Source organism: Bos taurus, chromosome 4, assembly GCF_002263795.3.
Source record: "Bos taurus isolate L1 Dominette 01449 registration number 42190680 breed Hereford chromosome 4, ARS-UCD2.0, whole genome shotgun sequence".
Classification (NCBI taxonomy): domain Eukaryota; kingdom Metazoa; phylum Chordata; class Mammalia; order Artiodactyla; family Bovidae; genus Bos; species Bos taurus.
In genome coordinates, this window is record NC_037331.1 from 93,139,436 (window position 1) to 93,163,119 (window position 23,684).

The window sequence follows — 23,684 nt, forward strand, 5'->3', positions numbered from 1 at the left end:
CGTGTCATTTGCATATCTGAGGTTTTTTATATTTCTCCCAGCAATCTTGATTCCAGCTTGTGCTTCATCCAACCTGGCATTTCGCATGATGTATTCTGCATATAAGTTAAATAAGCAGGGTGACAATATACAGCTTTGATGTACTCCTTATCATAAACTAAATAGTTCATAAACCTGTGCTTAGTCATCCTGTTTTCATTATGGTATTTCCACCTTCAGCTGTGCCTAGTGTCCCTCAGTAATAAGATGGAGGAAGCAGGTGTGTAGGATGAAATTGAGAATGGGTGAGGAATGTACCCTTATGTGTGGCCTCAAGCAGAGGATGGTGCCTGGATAAAGAAAGGATGAATATCAGTTTCTTTCCAGTGCTCCAACTTCTTATGTTTTGTAACCACATCCCATTGAAAAATTAGTTCATTCCCTCAGTAATCAAGTCTAGTGGCCCTCCAGGTAGGCAGCTGCTGCCTAAGTACTTCAACACACGCCAGGTGGTTGTACCACAGCTCCCTTGTGCATTAGGGGCAAGAAAGAAAGCAGTTACAGAGCTGCTAATCTCTTCTCCGACAGCTGGGGGATGAAGCTCTGAGCTGGTTCTTTATAACAGGAAGGAAATTATGAAAGCCAGAGTGTGAAGAGAAAGCTTAAGAAGCCCCTGTATCTGGTGGCTTGTGGGCTTTGTGGAAATGGCAGTGCTCAAATGCCTTCTAACTCAGTGTTACATACAAAGTTTGAAGGTCAGGATACAAAAGATTCAATTCAGGGTAGAACAACTCCACAAATGAACAGATTTCCAAGATAGTAGTAGCACTGGGAAGGAGATCAGGGCAGGTGATTTCTCCCTCTCCTTTTTGTCAGGGAAAAAAGAATCACTCCAAATCTAGATGTCCAATGGCCTTCTGGGGTTGTCAGGGCTATCAGTTACTCTCTGAACAACCATAAACCATAAGATCCCCTGTGCTTCAATTTCTCTGAGAATAGAGAAGAAATGACCTACCCTATAATCTGTCAGAGTTAACTGTATTTTAATTTTTTTCAAGTATTCTTTACATAGTTAAAATCTAATAGAACATGCAATTTGTCTCCTGCTTTTTAACTTATTTTATCACAAGCATTTATTTCCCTTTATCATTAAAAAAAAAAAAGTTCTTGGCCAACTTAATTTTTTAAAGATTATAACCATTCTCCTGGGCTCCCTCCCAGGTAGCTCAGTGGTAAAGAATCTGCCTGTCAAGATAGGAGATACAGGTGCAAACCCTGGGTTAGGAATATCCCCTGGAGTAGGAAATGGCAACCCACTCCACTATTCTTGCCTAGGAAATCCCATGGACAGAGGAACCTGATGGCCTACAATCCATAGGGTTGCAAAAGAGTTGGGACATGACTTAGAGACTAAATAACAACCATTCCCCTATTGTTGGACATTAGTTTCAGATACCTTGTCATTATTAAAAGTGAAACTGCCATAAATGCCTTTACATTTACACCTTTTAAAATAAATTTTAAATTTAAAAATACAGAAAAATACAAAGTAAAGAAACCAAAAAAACTCACCCCAAATCCCATCACTTAAGGAAATCACTATTCGTATTTTAGTTAGTATTACTCTTTGCTGATATATTTATCTGAATTTTACATTATATCCCTGAAACCGAGCAAGACTCTGTGGGACCCTCTTTGGGACAAAAGCTCTTCCGTGTCCTCTGTTTCTTGTTTGTAATTAAAAAAAAAAAAAAGACTTTAATCTTTTAGGTATTCCCCAAATTCCAAACAGCAGGCTCAAGCATTTAATAGGACAATAGAGTCACAGGACTCACAGTTCCTCCTGAAGAGATACAGATAATAATCTGATACTTATCTCTGAGCTCCTCTACAGAACCTATGATGGTGACCACATGCATGTGACCACAAGTATGTGTACCCTAGACACGTTGGAACCAGAAGGTTGAGATTCCCCAGACATCCAGACATCATCCAACCAATCAGAATAGTCACACATTGTCAGCCCTCACCCCAAATTTTGTTTGACATCTGGGTTTGGGTTTTCTTGAGCACTAGCTCCCTCTTGTGCCTGGTACTCTGTAATAAACCTTTCTGTGCTCCAAACCCTGACATTTTGGTTTACCTCTTTGTGCCACTGGCATGCAAACTTAGGTTGGACATCTATGTGAATTCACAGAATGGAAATTCCCTGGTGGTTGGGTGGTTAGGACTCACTACTTTCACTGCTGAAGGCCCCGGGTTCAATTCCTGAACTAAGATCCCACAAGCTGAATGGAGGGGCAAAGAGAAAAAGGAGAAGAAAGAAAAAGAGAAGTAACAGGGCAAAAGAATTAAGCTTAAGGCAACGTGTAATTCTTTCGTCGTTGTTGTTGAGTCGCTAAGTGGTGTCTGACTTTAGCCTTAAACTTTCCTATCTAGTAATATCGAACTTCTATTTTTTTGGACTGATAGTAAACTCTAAGCCCAGAATGTTCTAGAAATCACAGCATGTAAGGTCTTATCTTATTCTTTCTAAAAACAAAGCCATTAAAGTTCAGAAAGGTGTTACGGTTCCCTTTCACTGAGGCAGAAAAATCAAGTCACTTTAAGCCTGAGGCCTGCGCTCTCCCCACGTGATGCCTCTTTTCCTTTACATGCCTGCTTACGTGATCTTAGACTAGCACACGGGGAGGAAATGTACACTGTCAGGGTAGAGAGCCCTTTCTTCCACCACCTTCCCAGGCGGAGGGTTTCTAGCGTTGTCTCCCCGGAAGCCCCAGTCCCTCTGGAGACTCTTTCTCATGTCCTTTGTCGTGTCACCCGTTCTCACTCCGTTCCGTTAGTCGCCTGGACTAGAGCTCCACTGCTACTACAGAATCCCGCTAGCCGGAAGGCGACAGGGACTACAATTCCCAGGGGGCATCACGGCCCCGTCCTCGGCAGCGCGCAGTGGTGGTCGGGGGCTGAGGTCCCACGGTGTTTTCGCCGCGTGCGGCCCTGAGCAAGCGCACTACAGGTTCCGTGGCACCACGCGCGCGAGCTTGCCGGGTCGGGAGGGGCGGGGCGGGGTGGGGAGGGAGAGGCCGGGGCTGGCTGGAGAGTTGGCGGGCGGGCGGGCGGGCAGAGGAAGGGGGTGGGAGCGGAGGCGATGGAGAGGAGGAGTGGGGGAATGGGGGAGGGAAGGGGAAGGGAGGCGGGAGGCGGGGCCGAGCCGGAGCTAGAGTCTGAGCCGGCGGTTGCAGTGGGGGCGGTGATGTCGGTGCAGGTCGTGTCAGCAGCTGCTGCCGCGAAGGTGCCTGAGGTGGAGCTGAAGGACCTGAGCCCCTCCGAGGCGGAGCCGCAGCTGGGACTGAGCACAGCGGCCGTGAGCGCCATGGCCCCCCCAGCGGGTGGTGGGGACCCTGAAGCTCCAGCTCCGGCCGCGGAGCGGCCCCCAGCCCCCGGTCCGGGATCGGGCCCCGCAGCGGCTCTCAGCCCGGCCGCTGGGAAAGTGCCTCAGGCGTCGGCCATGAAGCGGAGCGACCCTCACCACCAGCATCAGAGGCACCGGGACGGCGGCGAAGCCCTGGTCAGCCCCGACGGCACCGTCACCGAGGCGCCGCGCACAGTCAAGAAGGTATTGGGGCCGGGCTGCCTCTTTCGGAGAGGGAGGGTGGTGGGGAACCGCAGATCCTCTCGGCGCGGCGGCACCACTCTCCACGCCCTCCCTTCTGATGCTGGAAGTAGAGACATCTCTTTTCCCCTTAAACCGGCTCTCTTAGAGATGCCCCCACCCGGGCCCCAGTGCTGGGGGGCGAAGACTCCAGGTGGTACGGCCGTACTTCGCTGGGAATAACATGGAGGTAGCGCCCTCCCTTACTACTTGGAATAGGCTGGGAGAGGAGAGGCACCTCGTATTACACCTTTCTGTACTCCTAACCTACTCCCGTGTGTATTTTCCAGACTGTCGGGGAGAAGACCCCGATGGTGTAGAAAAGCCTTACTGCTTCTGAGAGTTCACCCAGTAATAAGGGTTGAAAGAGCTTTGCCGTTTGGACATCTTTTCTGTAAGGAGTAGTTACCTCGCGTTGAGATCCTCAGTTGTCTGGTTTCTGTACAGCAGATGACTCTCTGCCTTTCTGTGGCCAGGCGCTTCCATCTAGCAGTACTGATGCCGTGCCCTTCATTCCACATACTGCAAGATCCTTAGGTTTTCTCTGAAAGTAGAAGGGTAATAGGGTAATGGAGAGATTCACTTCACTCTTCTCTTCAGAGGTTTGTCCTCTCAGCTCAGTAGTTGGTCACCAGGATTGTTAGACTGTGTATGAAGAGAATGATTGTTTTTATTGGTTCTTTTATTATAGTCCGTAAGTATTAGGAAGAAATGCTTCTACTTTTGGGAAAGGCGATCACTGTCAGATTTTGTCTCAGCTGCCAGCTTCTTTCAGATAGTTATGAAGAGGCAGTAGTCTCAGAACACCAAGGAGTAGATGTGCCTGAATGTTTGATATTCTCAGTATTACCCTTGCAATGACTATCTGTAGTGTCTGTCCTCTCAGAAGGCAAATCAGTACAGAGAAAAATGGCAGATATTGCAAAAACAGGTTGTGGATTATCGCTGTAATTTCTGAGGTATTATGCGAACATAGTGATATACTGGGTTTTTCGTTTTGTGAATGATTTATCAGAACAGCAAGAAAGTGATGTGAAATCTGCATTGGTTTCACTGTGCAGGACTCAGCTGAGTTGAAACCTTGTAACGAGCCTAACTTTGATTGTAATAGCCTCATTGTTAAGGTGTAAATCAGAGAACTCTTGCATTCTAATTACTAAAATATAGTGATAATGTCAGAAGCAAGACTAAAGGAATTTGTTTAATGATGCTTTAGGACAGTGTCTTTCTCATTTGCATTATGAAACTCCTCTGGGCAGAATTATTGGGGGAAAGAGAGGCAGCATGGGCACCATGGCGTCCCTTGTGGCTCAGCTGGTAAAGAACCTGCCTGTAATGCGGGAGACCCGGGTACGATTCCTGGGTTGGGAAGATACCCTGGAGAAGGGATAGGCTTCCCACTCCAGTATTCTTGGGTTTCCCTGGTGGCTTAGCTGGTAAAGGATACACCTGCGATGCGGGAGACTTGGGTTCGATCCCTGGGTTGGGAAGATCCCCCACAGAGGGAAACAGCTACCCACCCCAATATTCTGGCCTGGAGAATTCCATGGACTGTATAGTCCATGGGGTCTCAAAGAGTTGGACATGACTGAGTGACTTTCACACATTCAAACACCACATGAGCATCAAAGCTGGTAGTACCTAGATATGAGTCTGGAAATCTGAAACATTTGTAATTAGTTGAGTTGTTTTATAACTTTGGCCAAATTCTGTGATTAAGGGTCTTTTTGTGTAAAATGTACAGATTAAATCTCAAGCGTAATAGTGTTCAACAAATTGCCTTTATTTATTTGACCTTGCCATGCAGCTTGTGGGATCTTTAGTTTACCAGGAATTGAATGCTGGGTCCTACCAGTGAAAGCTCAGAGTTCTAACCACTGGACTGCCAAGGAGTTCCCCAACAAATGGCCTCTAGAACATGGGATTTACAATACAGCAGACCTGGGTTTGAATCCTAGTACCCCTACGAGCTAGCTTTTGGGTAATTTCTAAATTCTCTGAGTCTTAGTTGTCTCTTTTACAAAATGAGGTTACTGATATGATTGAAGGTTAGAAATATTTGTAGAGGACTTAGTGTTGAACTTGGCACATATAATAAGGGCTTAAGAAATTATAGCCATTGTTAAGAGTTGATTTTATTTTTTTCTTCCTCCAATCATGGCTTAAGTGCACGACCATGGCTTCCTTTAAAAGGTGTATACAATTCAATGGCTTCTATATAAAGCAGTCAACAATACGACAGGCCAGCATATCAGCCTGTTTTTCCTAATTCTAGATGTATTTCTTGACCATTTTCCTTGTTGCTGAACCACCTTCTTCCTGTTTTTCCAGCATTAAAATGTGGGTCCCATGATTCTAGATTTACTCAGCAGCCTCAAGGCTATGAAAGACAGGGCTGAGCTTGCCTTACAATGTTAATTGCAACCGAAAAACAGCTTCTCCACTGGAAGTTAAACAGGCGAAGCTCTGGGCGAGGATGCAGCCCTGTGACACAACTGCAGGCATTTCTGAGCGGCTTTTAGGGGGTAGAACCTTCAACTTTCTTGACATTGAAGTAGCTCAACTAAAACAAGTGCGCGAGACTGACCTTTCTTAAAGTTGAAAGTCACCTCTCCAAGGGACTGCAGTGTGATTTTGATTTGTTGAACCTTTCTGGATTGTTTTTTTAGTTTATTTAAATAATCATTCTGACCTTCACTCCCTTCTGCTTTTATTTAATGTAGGAAGGGACTGGAGGTATTAAGGATTGAAATAGCTGCCTTTGACCATGTAATTGATGACTGTTGCTCTCCTTTTTAAACTGTCACATACAAGCTTATTTATCTTAAGCTTATTTCCCTCCACTGATGGTTTCCCTTACTCTACTTGTGTATCTGTCATTAGTTTTCTTAGTACCATTACTCTGTTCAGTCACATGAGGGAAATAAACTTTTTTATAAGAGTCAGAATTCCCAAGTGCAGCATTTAATAAGAGTGAACATATGGTGTGCAGCTTATTCAGTCCTGTCTTATCTTTGGCATCTACCTCCATCCTGTAACTTGTGGTGCTCTGGGGACAGATCTTGTCACCATGGCTATCATATATTTGTATATAATGTCTTTCTTTGTAAGTGAACTCAACAAACCAAAAATCTCTGTAAGAAGTGATCTGTGAAATAGGATGATACGGTCCACTGTGAATGCAATAGAAATATTTGAGAGGATTTCTTTCCCGTGTTCTTGAAAATGGTCTAATAGGAATGTCATACCACAGTAGAGAAAGCAATGTAAGAGAGAATTTATTTCAGAAAAGGTAAAACTTTCTGATGATAAATCTGTGAGCTTAAGAACCACAACTAGTTTGTGCTTACATCAATATCAGTAATGACCATGTTCAAGCAGATTCTTTTTTTTTTGGCAAGGGAATCTACCTTGTGCTGGCTTTGTTGCTGTCAGCAGAGAATGAGTTCAGCCATGCTAGCGCCTTCTTGTCCTGAATTCTTTAAGCTCTTTATTTGGTTAATTATGGATTACTAAAATGGAACCTTTTGGATATAGTCATGGGAATGCAAGAGCAGTTTTGTTCCTTTTGCCAGTTAGGAAAATACAGCCTTGCAGAATGTTCAGTAAGGCAGTTGGCAGATTGACCCTAATAACAGTTACCATTAATTGGCCCTTTCTTTTTTTTTTTTTTCAATTGGCCCTTTCTATGCCAGGAATTGTTATCAGCATTTTTCTAATCCTGACAGCTACACAATGAGATATAAGTGGCATTATCTCCATTTCACAGATAAGGAAATGAGGTCCAGAGAAGGCAAAGTGCCTTGACCAAGGTTATACATCTAGAGGCGGGCAGAGGTAGGACTTGAAATCCCTGTTTTAAGCCTTTGTTTCCAAAGCCCATTTCTTTTTATTATGCCACACTGACTCTAACTTCTTAGTTGCTGGGTTCTGGCTTTCTCTCAGAAGTCTTTCAAAATACTCAGTGAACTCTAAGGTATGTCTCTCTGATTTAAGACTTTCAGTTCAGTTCAGTTCAGTTAAGTTGCTCAATCGTGTCCGACTGTTTGCGACCCCATGAATGGCAGCACGCCAGGCCTCCCTGTCCATCACCAGCTCCCAGAGTTTACCCAAACTCATGTCCATCGAGTTGGTGATGCCATCCAGCCACCTCATCCTCTGTCATCCCCTTCTCCTCCTGCCCCCAATCCCTCCCAGCATCAGAGTCTTTTCCAATGAGTCAACTCTTCGCATGAGGTGGCCAAAGTATTGGAATTTCAGCTTTAGCATCAGTCCTTCCAATGAACACCCAGGACTGATCTCCTTTAGAATGGACTGGTTGGATCTCCTTGCAGTCCAAGAGGCTCTCAACAGTCTTCTCCAACACCACAGTTCAAATGCATCAATTCTTCGGTGCTCAGCTTTCTTCACAGTCCAACTCTCACATCCATACATGACCACTGGAAAAACCATAGCCTTGACGAGACGGACCTTTGTTGGCAAATAATGTCTCTGCTCTTTAATATGCTATCTAGGTTGGTCATAACTTTCCTTCCAAGACATAAGCATATTTTAATTTCATGGCTGCAATCACCATCTGCAGTGATTTTGGAGCCCCCAAAAATAAAATCTGACACTGTTTCCACTGTTTCCCCATCTATTTGCCATGAAGTGATGGGACCGGATGCCATGATCTTTGTTTTCTGAATGTTGAGCTTTGAGCCAACTTTTTCACTCTCCTCTTTCACTTTCATCAAGAGGCTTTTTAGTTCCTCTTCACTTTCTGCCATAAGGGTGGTGTCATCTGCATATCTGAGGTTATTGATATTTTTCTTGATTCCAGCTTGTGCTTCTTCCAGCCCAGCATTTTTCATGATGTACTCTGCATATAAGTTAAATAAGCAGGGTGACAATATGCAGCCTTGACGTACTCCTTTTCCTATTTGTAACCAGTCTGTTGTTCCACGTCCAGTTCTAACTGTTGCTTCCTCACCTGCATATAGCTTTCTCAAGAGGCTGGTCAGGTGGTCTGGTATTCCCATCTCTTTCAGAATTTTCCAGAGTTTATTGTGATCCACACAGTCAAAGATTTTGGCATAGTCAATAAAGCAGAAATAGATGTTTTTCTGGAACTCTCTTGCTTTTTCCTTAATCCAGCGGATGTTGGCAATTTGATCTCTGGTTCCTCTGCCTTTTCTAAAACCAGCTTGAACATCTGGAAGTTCACAGTTCATGTATTGCTGAAACCTGGCTTAGATCATCCTAAGTAAAGAGTAAAACCAAAGTAAAGAGGATCGGAGTCAGGATTTTACGAAGAGTATGGGAAAAAATTGTACAAATGTAGAATCTCAAACAATTATAAAATTATGAGAGTGGGAGAAGAGGATCTTATATGTGTTTATAGAAAAGTGTTTCAAGATCAATGATGCATTTTCACGTTAGTAATTGACTGATAATTAGAGATGTATTCTTATTTTTAAAGTTATGAATAAATCAGAAGTGCTAGAGGACTATGCTCCTCTTCCCTGTCCAGCTAACATTTTCCTTGTTCTTTAAGACTCATCTTTATGAATTGATCTGTAATGAAACATTTTGAAAATTAAAAGGGGAAGCATACTGTTATGTATTCCTGCTGTGTCCCAGGCATTGTATTAGAGCTTTACACATAATATTTTATTTAAGCCTTTTAAGAACTGTCAGAAATAGGTTGTATTATCCTTGTTTTATTGAAGAAACTGAGGGTTGAAGAGATTTTGTGTCAAGGTTATACATTTAGTAACTGATATGAGCCAACAGAACTCTAATCTGTTTAACTCTCATGCCCAAACTCCATTGCTTTTCAGTTGAAGTATTTCTCTGTTTAAAGCTTAGACCGCACTTTTAAATCTTAGTTAATCTGTATATTTTTGTGAATTTTCTGTTATTTCACTAATGGACCTTTCTTTTTATTTACTGAGTTTGTTTAATGATCTATCATATATCTATGTCAACATTTATGAATTTTCTGACAAGGTAGCCTATATTTTGTATTAGTATAATTTCTGAAGTCTACTTTTCCTGGGAAAGGTTGAACATTAAGAGCTGTTACAGGAGGTTGTTCAGAACTGAAGTTGCAGTTGTGTATTTAATGTCTTGAGGGAGACGACTTAGGTCCTAGCGTCCAGTTAATAGAAGAAATGGAGAGTTCCTTGAAAAGGGAGAGTTAGTCTTTGTCATTTCCTTGAAAGTGTTCCCCTTCCCCACAGTAAAAGAAAAAAAGAAAGGGAGAGATTTGTTGGGATTTTCATTCAGATTTTGTTCTTTCTTGGTAGTCCTGGGTAGTCCTTGTTTAAATAATTCAGAGAGGGACAGCTGACGTGGATGGGAGAATAGTATATCTTGGCATCTGCCCCGGTCCACCCCGCCGCCACTCTGTTCAGGAGCTGAGATTCCACTCCCCCAATAAGAGGTTTAGTTAGCTTCATCAGGTTTCTATAGGAGCTTTTTACAGTCTGAATGACCTATGGCCCCAGATTTGATGAGAGCTGAGCAGAGGAGAAGGCAGTGGACTTCTATAATAATTGTAAGTAAAACTACTTTGATTAAATTAAATCACTGAAGCCAAATGATGTGTATGATTTTCAGTCATACACTTCCGGAACTGTATTCTGCCGCAGTTGAGGTAGCCATTTTCCCTCTTGGATACTGCGTTAATAGCTGGTGATTTCCTATTCTTTCTTTTTTTCCCCCCAGGAGTCTTATCAATAGAAATGGGTTGGTTTAAAGCACCTGATTCTTCTTAGCTTAGAACTTAAATTAAGGAAGGGTATAAACTTAAAATAAGGAAGTGTATAGACGTCCTTGATTGGCTAGTTGAGTTTCTCTGAGTACAAATCAGGCTTTTCCTTAAAGCCATTCTGGATACTATAAAGCTTTCATTGAAAGTTAAGTACTCTGACACTTAAACTGGCTTCATCTTCCCTATAGATTTATCTCCTACTGTGCTCCAATGTGTATCCTTCTATTCATTCTAAAAGATTTGATTTGATATTGTTGACTACCTTTTCTTGGAAACTTTTATCAGCTTCAGTTATAACTCATTTACAGCTACCATTTACTGAATATTTACTCTCTTCCAGGTATCTCTATCTCATCTCATTTAATCCTCATAATGACCATCAGATGAATATTATTAGAAAATAATATTATTATTTTACAGATTAGAAAATGCAGGCTCAAAGAGAGTGATTAACTTGCCCAGGGCTTTGCCAGTCCTTGATGCCTTTGGGATTAGTGAGATGAAGCACTGCCCACAGCAGTAGTGGGAGGCTTTGCCACTCTGCCAGCCCCTTACTTTTCTGATTAAACTCCCAGTGAAACCTGCTTAAGTTACTCCACCTGGGCTGCTGAGATTACTCTGCAACCATCTGGACTCCAGGATCTAGCCTTCTCCAAGGGGAAGCCTCATTTCCTGTTTATTTTAGGCACTACCCGATGCCCACCTCAGTCACTATCTGGTGCCCACCTCAGTCACTACCTGATGCCCAGTCAGCCATTGTCTTCCTAATACTCATTCCCTTATCACTCCCTTAATCCTCTCAGTCAGCCCAGTCTTCCTAACCTTTCCACTATGTTCTGAACAACTTGCCCATCTATTATCAGCATATCTTCTTGTAGCATCAGCCTTTAGCAACAGGATCAAGTTACAGGGGCAAACGTGGCAACTGGCACCCTGAACTATAATTGTGCAGCCCAAGCTGCAGCAGCTCCTGCTTGGCCTAAAACAAACATGACGTGTTTCCTAAGCCCATTCTGTGGTGGTGTTTTTAGCTGTGTTGCCCTGGAGCAGGTTCTCTGCTCTTAAAGCTACCTCATGTCCTTCCTATACATTCTTTTTCTGTCCAGTTCAGCCAGAGTTGACTTCTGCTCTTTATGGAACTCTGAGAGGTACACTGGTTGAACCTAACCATCTGCCTTTTTAGCTGTCTGTATCTATGGAGCTGAGTGTTTGCTAGAGAAAATCAGAGAACCAGGCAGATCGATGTCACTATAAATTCATAATCATTAGCTTCATATGCTTGATCAGCGTTGCCTAGTAACATCATACATTCTCTAGTAAGTTCACTTTAAGCCTCACTGCAAATAATTATTTAATATGGTATCTATTTACTTCTAATTTCAACTGTTTTAAAAACAGTGATATACCCTCTACTTGTTATAAAAACAGAAGCCATCAAAAGAGAATTCCTTCATCTTTGTACCTCCCAAATCTGCAAACCTGCCTGCATTTGGGGTTCATCTTTTTCTCCTCTCATGTTATGATAGCGGAAGACATGTCTTTCATTTTGTCAAAGAGCAGTCCCTCCACAAGAGCTCTAATCACATTCTTAGGTCTTCTTAAAGAACTTCTTTTGGTTATTTCCTCTTTCTACCAGAGCCTTTCCTACAGATTTCCTTGCTGTAATCTCACCCATTTTGAAAACCCTGTCCTTTGACCCCTGTATCTACTTTCTGTTACTGACCTATCTTTCTGTTCTGTTACCCAGCTGAGTTTCTTAAAGAAGTTTTCAGTGTATCCTGTATACACTTTTTTCCTTTCCAAAGACTTTTTTAAAATTAATATTTTGGAGGGTGGGCTGTGCGTGTCTTCATTTCTGCTCACAGACTTTCTCTCGTTGCGACAAGCGGGCGCTGCTTCTTGTTGCAAGGCATGTTCTCTTTGTTCTCAGTGCAGTGGCTTCTCTGGTTGTGGAGCACAGGTTCTAGAGCACCTGCTCGGTTGTTGCGGCTCACAGGCTTAGTTTCCCCGAGGCACGTGGAATCTTCCTGGACCAGGGATTGAATCCATGTCCCCGGATTCTTAACCACTGGACCCCCAGAGAAGCCCCCTAAAGGCTTTTAAAAAAATATATCTATGTATTTGGCTGAGCCAGATCTTATTTGCAGTACATGGACTGTCAATCATCATTGAACTTGAGAGATCTTTAGTTGTGGCATATGGGACCTAGTTCCCTGATCAGGGGTGGAACTTGCACCCTCTGCATTGGAAGTGCAGAGTCTTAGCCACTGGACCACCAGGAAGTCCATTCGCAGACTCTAACTCACTCCTACTTGAATACCCTGACTCACACAATGCCCTCTTGCTAAAGTTGCTAATGTCCATCAGATTGAGAAGCATGGCCATCTGTTTTTTTCATCCCTCATCATAACAGACTTCTTGCAGCATTTGACACCAACTTCTTATTAAAACACTCTCTTCTGTTGTCTTCCATGACCCTCCTCTTTACAAGTTTTCCTTTTATTTCTCCAGCTGCTCCTTCTCAGTCTTGATGGGCACTTTCTCCTTGGTCCCAGGCCCTCTGCTCTTTCCATTGTGTTTTTTCCCTGTCATCCATGGTATTCCTGTGCCTTTAAGTATCATCTATATACCAACAACTCCCCAGATTATTTCTTTAAGTCAGGATCCCTCTTCAGAATGCCAATCTTGTGTGTGTGTGTGTGTGTGTGTGTGTACAACTGCCTACTTGCAGTTGAGCCACAGAACTAATGTCAAAGATGGAACTTTATCTCCTGTCTGATCCTTATAATGTGTTCTTCCTGTTTTCTTCATATCAGTAAAATGATATTTACATTATTTTTCACCTTTTTAAAAAAAGTTTTTAATTACACAAGTAATGCTTGAATATATTCTTGTAAAATAATTCAGTCTAATGAAGCAGACTGCTTCCTTGGCTGTCAAACAGTCTTTTCCCCTCCCCAGAGACTTTTGCTGTCAATTTATCAGATTTTCATTCATATTGTACATAGAGAAATTGGTAGTTTTATAATAAGTTGTACATAGATAAAAGCACATTATGTATATATGTTGTGTTACAGGTTGCTTTTCCACTTAACAGGATGTCTTGGAGCTTTTTATATATCAGTACATGTATATGAATCTCATACTTTTTGACTGCTGAATTGATTTCCAAGGTCTATAGCTTTGTTGTTTAGTAAACTTTTTTGTTGATGCACATTTACTATAATTTTTATATGCTGTAGTAACTATCTGTATGCATTCTCTCTGTGTAAATCTGTTAGTGTTTCTCTAGGATAGACGCCTTAAAGTAGAATTTTGGAGTTAAAAGATATCCACATTTTAAAGTTAATCCATAATATTATGTTGCCTTCCAAATCATAGTACCATTTTACACATCAATTATATAGAAACCCTTTTACTATACCTTTACGAATACTGGATATTTTTACATCTTCTATGAGAAAAGTTAAAGTACTTAGTTGTGTCCAACTCTTTGTGACTCATGGACTACAGAGTCCTTGGAATTCTCCAGGCCAGAATATGAGAGTGGGTAGCCTTTCCTTTCTCCAGGGGATCTTCCAAACCCAGGGATTGAATCCAGGTCTCCCTCATTGCAGGCGGATTCTTTACCAGCTGAGCCACTAGGGAAGCCCAAGAATACTGGAATGGGTAGTCTATCCCTTCTCCAGGGGATCTTCCAACTGGGGTCTCCTGCATTACAGGTGAATTCTTACCAACTGAGCTATCAGGGAAGCCCAACAGGAAGTTTCTATGACAAAAGTCTTTTACTATTGTTTTTATTAGTATTTTTCTGCTTACAGTGAGGCTGAAAATATTTTCATGAATATATTAGTAATTTATATTTTTTTCTTATAATTGTCTATTCATATTCATTTGTTAACAGATATTTATTGAGGACTACTGTGTGCCAAGTACTGGGGATTCAGCAAAATAGATAAAGATTTCCGTGCTGTGAACTTGTCTTTTTCATGTTGTCATATAGGAATCTTTACATTTTCTGAATATATTTTTTCTGGCCTCACAGTGTGTAGGATCTTAGTTCCCCCCACTAGGGATCTAACCCGCACCTGCTGCAGTGGAAGCATGGACTCTTAACCAAGTCCTAAGGGCTGGGTGGCCAGGGAAGTCCCTGGATATTAATTCTTTATATATATGTTGCAAATGTTTTTTCCTACTCTGTTTCTTGTTGACTTGTAACTTTGTTTATATTAAATATTTTCATGTAGTCAGATTGGTGAGTTTTTTTTTTCAGACTTTAAACTTTTAATTTTGTATTGGAGTATAGCTGATTAACTGGAGAAGGCAATGGCACCCCACTCCAATACTCTTGCCTGGAGAATCCCAGGGACCGGGGAGCCTGGTGGGCTGCCGTCCATGGGGTCGCACAGAGTCGGACACGACTGGAGGGACTTAGCAGCAGCAGCAGCAGAGCTGATTAACAATGTCATGGCGATTTCAGGTGACAGTGAAGGGGTCTGGCCATGTGTATATACATGCATCCACTCTCTGCCAGTCCCCCAAGCCCCATTTTTTCGTCTATGGTTTACATATTTGTGTCTTAGAATGGCCTTTCCTACCCCAGATTTATTAACAAATTATTTTATGTTTTCTAAAGCTGTTTTCATGGTTGTGTTTATTATTATCTTTTGGTCTTCAGTCCATCTAGAATTTATTTTTGTTTGTAATGTAAGGTAGGGCCTATTTGGAGTGTAAAAGGTGAAAGTGAAAGTTATATCGCTCAGTCCTGTCTGACTCTTTGCGACCCCATGGACTGTAGCCTACCAGGATCCTCTGTCCATGGGATTTTCCAGGCAAGAGTACTGGAGTGGGTTGCCATTTCCTTCTGCAGGGGATCCTCGCGACCCAGGAATTGAACCTGGGTTTCCCTCATTGTAGGCAGATGCTTTACCGTCTGAGTGTAAGATCGCTGTATTTGTCCCCAAATAAAATTCAATATTTTACTTACTCGGGTTTGTTCTCTCTCCTCCCCACCCCGCCATTTAACTTGTCCTTCCTAACAGTTTTTTTTTCTTAACATTTAGTAGGAAGTGTAGAAGTAACTTTGTAAGTGAAAACTCTTTTTAACTCAAGAATGACAGACACTAAAATTGCCATCCTGGTAGGACCAGCTTTTCCAAAATGACACCTGATTTTTTTTAAGGCATTGCCAGGAATTGAGTATGTCACTCCAGTACTCTTGCCTGGAAAATCCCATGGACGGAGGAGCCTCGTAGGCTGCAGTGCATGGGGTCGCTAAGAGTCGGACACGACTGAACAACTTCACTTTCACTCTTCACTTTCATGCATTGGAGAAGGAAATGGCAACCCACTTCAGTGTTCCTGCCTGGAGAATCCCAGGGACGGGGGAGCCTGGTGGGCTGCCGTCTATGGGGTCGCACAGAGTCGGACACGACTGAAGCGACTTAGCAGCAGCAGCAGCAATGTAACTGTAGGAAGAGCATTTTTTTTTTTTTTGCCTCAGGTATATACTTGTGTGCATCTGCCTTTCAAAGTTGACATTACCTGCTTCAGGTTAAAGAAAGACTTCTTTTCCTGACAGTTATAAAATGTCTTCTTCAACAAAGCTTTTGTTGGGTAAACCTTGACTGATTCTACTCTTGGATCACTCTGCTTTGGGAGGCAAGTAGAACAGAGATTTTTACTACATTCATGTCTATTGTTTCTGTGAAAGAGAAAAAGTGACTGGTCTAATGCCAGTTCCTTTTTAGGGCCTTCTACTGTATTGTAGAATTAGAGAAGCAATGTTACTGCTTTCGGATATTTGTCTAATAATCTCCCCCAGTACATTTTGAGCATCTTTTGTGTAAAAACCACCTATATGTTATGTTCTAACCACTGCTAAGTAGTAGGGTTATTAAGTCAAAATACTATTCTTGGCCTCAAGGAGAGGGTAGGGACTGTAGATAGGAAAATACATACAGTCTAGTTTAGTATGAGCACTACTAGAAGCGGGAATGTTTGCAGTTTGCAGAGGTCAGCATTGAAACTGAGGTCTATCACATTAGAAAAGGAGTTTGATGTCCACCCAGGAAGCTTCACAATGTAGCAGAACCTTTGTGAGGTTTCCATGTTCCAGCTTTACAAATTTAGAAATTCATATTTTTAGTACACTTCACCTCTTAGGACTGGTTCATTCAAACCACACTCATCAGAGACTCATTTAAAACAAAATAACTTCTAATTTTTGGTCAGAAGATAGCATTCAAGCTAATCTGAAATACATGTCAATTATAGGAGACTCTGGAACATCTACATGGGAAGTCTAATCATAGTTAAAGGCAGTTTATTAAGTTTGGAATCTTTTAGGTCCTTGCTACTCAAACCCATCTATGACCAGAATCATTGACATCACTTAGGAGTTGTTAGAAATGAACAGTCTCAGGCAGTTTGGTTCATGCTAGTGTGTACCCACCAGAACCTTAGTTTTTTTTACTCATTGTTGAATAAGTTTGGCTTAGCAGTTGGCTTATTTCTTTTTCTCTTTTATGCAGTCTCAGAGTAGAGAGGCAAGAAAATCATTTTTGAGTTTTGTGGTAGGGTGGAAATTTATAATGAAACATTGTAAGACTTGCAATATTTAATAAACAGAGACAGAAGCTTAGATGGGCACTGATACACAAAGACAGACACACACAGAGATTCCCCTACATACATAGAACCCCTCAAGACCCCTCCACTCAGACACCCCTGCCCAGACACACACACACACACACACACACACACACACACAAGGGTCTCCATAAAGTCCCAAACTTAGACCCACAGAGATACCCTGAAGCCTGCCCCAGCACAGAGAGAGATGCACACACTCCCAATAGGTAATGTGTGAAACTCAGATTTTTGAAGGACTTAAGTAGTGTTCTCCGTAGTTATTTTGAAGAGATGGGATGAGTATACGGTCTAAGGTACTTTTAACTGAGCCAGAAAAATAAAGCAAAAATAGATTGGCTGCCACTGGGTCTATAGAACAGTGGGTGCTAAAGCCAGTTTTATTTGGATTCTTGTTTTTGGAACTGCTTGTTCCTGGGCATCATTTGCAGCCTGATGTACTTACCATGCTTGGATGGAAAGTCATTCTGTTTCCCTCAGGAGCTTGCATGCTAGATTGCTGGTTGAGCAGGGTTACATGCTCAGTGCCCTGGATGCTATCTGAGTCACCTAAGTTTGCCCAGGATGGGAAGATCCAGAAACACTGCGCCTATGTAGAAGGCTGTGAGTCTCTGTGGGTGTGTGGGACTGCAGAATATAGGGTGGAGAGGGAAGATTATGTTAAAAGTAGAAAGAGGTGTCATTTGGGAGTTTATAACCTGTTGGATCATTCATGGTATAGGTTTGCATAAAGATCTGTGATTAAGCCTAATGACAAGAATGACTCAGGGGAATAATTTAGTTGTAAGTTGTTCAGTCACTAAATCGTGTCCAACTCTTTGTGACCCCATGGACTGCAGCATGCCAGGTTTCCCTATCCTTCACCGTTTCCCCTGGAGTTTGCTCAAAGTCACGTCCAATGAGTTAGTGATGCCATCCAACCATCTCATCCTTTGTTGCCCCCTTCTCCGCCTGCCCTCAATCTTTCCCAGCATCAGTGTCTTTTCCAGTGAGTCAGCTCTTCACATCAGGTGGCCAAAGTATTGGAGCTTCAGCTTCAGCATCAGTTGTAAGTTAAAAGGTTTTAAAACTGTACAGATGTGGGCTGGAGTTTGCACACTGTGTTGGTTGATAGATCATTGGTATCCACGTCACCAGGGATTTGGCTTGGGTAGCATCTTGTTAGGTAAAAAGAGATTCAGTAGTACAATGTGTTTATGCCTAAACACTTAAAAGTTTCTATCACAGTGAGACAGTAAAGCACCAGAGAGACATTAGTAGAACAGTTTTACAAATGTGGGTTCCAAAAGGAGATATTTTTCCCCTGCTGCCTGATACATGTGTATATATTCATTTGACCAAAAAACTCATTTTTTTTTCCCCAAGCATATGGAAGAGTACTGAGAAAATTGTAGTCACTGCCCAATTTAACAGATGTTAGCATTTTGCAAAATTTTCTGTAGATGTTCTTTTAAAGATGTAAAACATTGTAGATAAAATGAAAGACCCCCTTGTACTCTTCTCTGTTCCCTTCCTTTCTTCCTTCTTTTCTCCCAACTCAGAGGTAACTGCTGTTCAAACTTTGCTGTTTATAATTCTCCTTCACATTTTAATACTTTTGCTTCATTTTGTTTATTAGTATAAATTGTATATCAATAAAGGACACGACTGAACTGACTTAGCAGCAGCAGCAAAGGATATATAGCATTGTTTTGTGTGTCTATAAATTTAATGTGGTGATATTATAGATCAGATATTTTTATGTAACCTACTTTTTTTCTCTCAACTTTGAGTTTTAACCAGTCTGGAACATGTAGATTTTCCAGGTGATTAATTTTAACTACTGTATAGTACTTTACTGTATGAAAATACCACTTTTTACCCATTCCTCTTTAGTGTTCCCTTTTTCTTCTTGCTGAGGTTTGAGCATTTGTAACTGTGTTAGGCACACCTCTTTATGAGCATTTCTCTAGGGTGTATACATATATGCAAAATGCTTAAGGTATATCTTAAATTGCTTTCTAAATTAGTTTTATTAATTCCTGTTTTCTGAATCCTTACTAATAAGTACAATTATCAAACACTGAACTTCTCTTCAGCTGATCTACCAATGTCTGGTAGTTGTGAAATGGAATCTTTGTTTGTTTTAATTTGCATTTCTTGGATATAAATGAGATTGGCATCTTTTAATATGTTTATAGGCCATTTGGATATCCTTTTTTGTAAGTTATGGTCTGTATTTGTATATTTTCTGATTTTTTTTTTTTTTTTTTGAGATCTCTTTGGCTTTTTTTATTGATTTGTAAAAGTTTTTTATATGTATTCATTCTAATCCTTTATTTTATCAGATATATGTGTTGCAGATATCTTCCAGTCTGTGTCTTACTTTTTTTTTCTTTAACTTAGGACTTTTATACAGAAGTTAAATTTTTTAATGTAAAGTTGACCAGCTTTTTTTTTTCCCCTCTGTGAAGTTTGTCCTTTTTGAGTTTTGTTTTAGAAACTTCTCCATATTTCACATACTCTTCTCTATAAGTGTTCTAACATGTTTAGTTTTAATTTTTCACGATTTAGTCTATCTGGAATTTATTTTTTGTTTATAGTGTGAGATAGTGATTTTTTTCATTTATTTTTCCATATAGATAGCCAGTTGTCCCAGCCCTGTTTGCTGATTAAGTCACTATATTGAATATAGTTCCCTGTGCTGTACAGGGATATGTATAGCACAGGGAATATGACCTGAATACGACCTTGTTCTACATCCTAACACATGGCATTATCAGTCTTTTTTCGTTGTAGTCATTTTAGTGGTTGTGTAGTGCTATTTTGTTGTGGTTTAAGTTTGCATTTCCCCATGACTAGTGACATTGAGCATCTTTTCATGTCCGTATTAATCATTTATATATCTGCATTGATGAAATGTCTATTCAGATTGTTTGGCTTTTTTCTTTTTTTTTTAAACTTTCTGGCTACACCACATGCATGTGGGATCTTAGTTTCCCCACTAGAGATCAAACCCGTGCCCCGTGAAGTGGAAACATGGAGTCTTAACTGCTGGACCACCAGGGAAGTCCTGTCCATTTTTGAATTGGTTTGTTTTCTTATTAAGTTGTAATAAGCTGTAAGAATTCTTTCAGTATTCTGAATGTAAATCCTTTATCAGGTACATGGTTTGCAAATATTTTCTCCAAGGTTGTGAGTTGTCTTTTCATTTTCCTAATGCTGTATTTTGAAGAGCTAATATTTTAAATTTTGATGAAGTCCAGTGTAATACTTTTTAAAGAGATTATGCTTTTGGTGTTACAGCTAAGAAATTAGTAACTCAGGATCACAAAAATATTGTTTCCTTCTAGTAGTTTTGTAGTTTTAGATTTGTTATTTAGTTCTGTGACCAATTCTGATGCGAAGAACTGACTCATTTGAAAAAACCCTGATGCTGGGAAAGATTGAAGGTGGGAGGAGAAGGGGATGACAGAGGATGAGATGTTTGGATGGCATCACCGACTCAATTGACATGAGTTTGAGTAAGCTCTGGGAATTGGTGATGTACAGGGAAGCCTGTGGCGTGCTGCAGTCCATGGGGTCACAAAGAGTCAGACATGACTGAGCAACTGAACTGAACTGAACTGTGACCCATTCTGAGTTGACTTTATTGTATGGGGTGAGTTATGGGCCTGATCTTTTTTCCTTCATATGGATATACAGTTATCTCAGTGCCATTTGTTGAAAAGACTATTCTTTCCCTGTTGAATTGTCTTGACACCATTGTTGAAAATTAGTCGTTTATAGATGTGTGGGTTTATTTCTGGATTTTGGATTCTGTTCCAATGATTTACTTATTTATGCTGATGCCAATACTATACTTTGTTGATTACTGTAGCTTTATAGTAAGTACTGGAATTGGGTACTATTTTATTCATCTTTTTCAACATTATTTTGGTTTTTGTAGGTCCTTTAAATTTTCATATAAATTTAGGATAAGCTTGTCACTTTCTGTGAAAAAGCTTGCTAGAATTTCTATAGGGATTGTGTTGAATCTATAGGTCATTTTTGGAGAATTCCCACTGTAATGATATTGTGACTTCCAACCCATGAAGTGAAACAACTCTCCATTTTTTTAGCTGCTGTTTACTAATTGCTGTTGGCAGTGTTTTGTACTTTACAGTGTACAAGCTTGGTACTACTTTTATTAAATTTTTTTCTACGTTTAATTTTTTTTTGGATGTTATTATGAGTGGAATCGTTTTCTTAATTTTATTTTCAGATTTTTTATTACTAGTATATAAAAATATAATTGATTTTTTTTACTGTGGTAAAATATATCATTTTAACCAGTTTATTTTTAATTTTTATTTGTTTGTTTGTTTATTTTTGGGTACGCAGAGGGGCTTGTGGGATTATAGTTCCCTGACCAAGAGTTGAACCCAGACGTGGCAATGAAACCACCAGGACTTAATCACTGGAGTGCCAGAACAATTTTAAAGTATGTAGTTCATTGACATTAAGTACAGCCACAATGTTCTAGAACTATTATCACTATCTATACCCCAAACTTTAGCATTCCCAACAAAAATTCTGTACCTCATTAAACAATAACTCCCCTTTCACTCCTCTTCCTAGCCCCTGTCTCTATGAATTTGCCTTTGGGTACCTCATGTAAGTAGAATCATACAATATTTATCCTTGTGTATGTAACTTATTTTACTTAGTATAATGATTTTCAGATCCATCCATGTTGTAGCATATAGCTAGATTTCATTCCTTTTTTTTTTTTTTTTAACATTGTTGTTCTTTTTTTCGAAAAATAAAAATTTTTGGCTGCACCACGTGGCTTGTAGTATCTTAGTTCCCAGAACAGGAATTGAACCCCTGCCCTTGGCAGTGAAAGCATGGAGTCCTAACCACTGGACCACCAGAGAATTCCCTTCATTCTTTTTTAATGCTAAATAGTATTCCGTTGTATCTGTATACTTTTTTTTTTTAGCCTTTCCTCTGTTGATGGGCATTTGTGTTGTTTCTCCCTTTTGACTGTTATAATACTGCTATGAACATGGGTATATAAATATCTATTTGAATCCCTGTTTTCAATTTGATATATATTTAATTGAATTTTGTACTCTACAGCCTTGCTAAACTTACTACTCTATTCGTTTTACTATTACTCATATTACTCTACTAGATTTTTAAAATTTTTCTACATACAGACTTCTGTCATCTACAAATGACTTCTTTACTTCTTGTTTTCCAATGTTAATACCTTTTATTTCTTGTTCTTGCCAAATTGCACTTCCTAGAGCCTCCTGTACATATTGAAATAGAAATGGTGACAGCTGACATATTTGCCTTGTTCCCAATCTTAAAGGAAAAGTATTCATTCTTTTGGGCTTCCCAAGTGGTCCTCAGCTGGAATTCCATCACCTCCACTAGCTTTGTAGTGACGCTTCCTAAAGCCTATTTGACTTCACACTCCAGGATGTCTGGCTGTAGGTGAGTCATCACACCATCGTGGTTATCCAGGTCATTGAGATTTTTTTTGTATAGGTCAGTTTTGATTCTAATCCCAAAGAAGGGCAATGCCAAAGAATGTTCAAACTACTGCGCAATTGCACTCATTTCACATGCTAGCAAAGTAATGCTCAAAATCCTTCAAGCTAGGTTTCAACAGTATGTGAACCGAGAACTTCCAGATGTACAAGCTGGATTTAAAAAAGGCAGAGGAACCAGAGATCAATGCCAACATCTGTTAGACCACAGAAAAAGCAAGAGAATTCCAGAAAAACATTTACTTCTGCTTCATTGACTACGCTAAAGCCTTTGACTGTGTAGATCACAATAAACTGTGGAAAATTCTTAAAGAGGTGGGAATACCAGATCACCTTACCTGCCTTCTGAGAAACCTGTATGCAGGTCAAGAAGCGGTAGTTAGAACAGGACATGGAACAATGGACTGTTTCAGAATTAGGAAAGGAGTACGTCAAGGCTGAATATTGTCACCCTGCTTATTTAACTTATATGCAAAGTACATCATGTGAAATGCCAGGCTGGATGATGGTATCAAGCTTGCCAGGAGAAATATCAGTAACCTCAGATGCAGATGACATTACCTGTATGGCAGAGAGTAAAGAGGAACTAAAGAGCCTCTTGATGAAGCTGAAAGAGGAGAGTGAAAAAGCTGGCTTGAAACTCAGTATTCAGAAAACTAATATCATGTCATCTGGTCCCATCACTTCATGGCAAATGGATAGAGAAACAATGGAAACAGTGACAGACTTTATTTTCTTGGGCTCCAAAATCATTGTGGACAGTGGCTGCAGCCATGAAATTAAAAGACACTGCTCCTTAGAAGAAAAGCAATGACAAACCTAGACAGTCTATTAAAAAGCAGAAACATTACTTAACCAACACAGGTCCATCTAGTCAAAGCTATGGTTTTTCCAGTAGTCATGTATGGATGCGAGAGTTGGACTATAAAGAAAGCTGAGCACCGAAGATTTGATGCTTTTGAACTGTGATGTTGGAGAAGACTCTTGGGAGGCCATTGGACAGCAAGGAGATCAAACCAGTCAATCCTAAAGAAAATCAACCCTGAATGCAAAGAAGTGACTCATTGGAAAAGACCCTGATGCTGGGAAAGATTGAAGGCAGGAGGAGAAGGGGAAAACAGAG

The 23,684-nt window shown here is 40.6% G+C and overlaps 1 protein-coding gene across 3 annotated transcripts in view; it reads left to right on the plus strand.

Annotated features, from left to right (window-relative positions):
- The first annotated feature begins 3,219 nt into the window (after window positions 1-3,219).
- The window catches only part of AHCYL2 (adenosylhomocysteinase like 2), a 191,169-nt gene continuing 170,704 nt past the window's right edge, over window positions 3,220-23,684 (plus strand). Inside the window, exon 1 of one of the 3 annotated variants that reach the window (XM_005205707.5) lies at window positions 3,220-3,595. In XM_005205707.5, coding sequence (XP_005205764.3) covers window positions 3,233-3,595 — 363 coding nt within the window. In that variant the 5' untranslated portion in view covers window positions 3,220-3,232. 3 annotated transcript variants of the gene reach the window in all.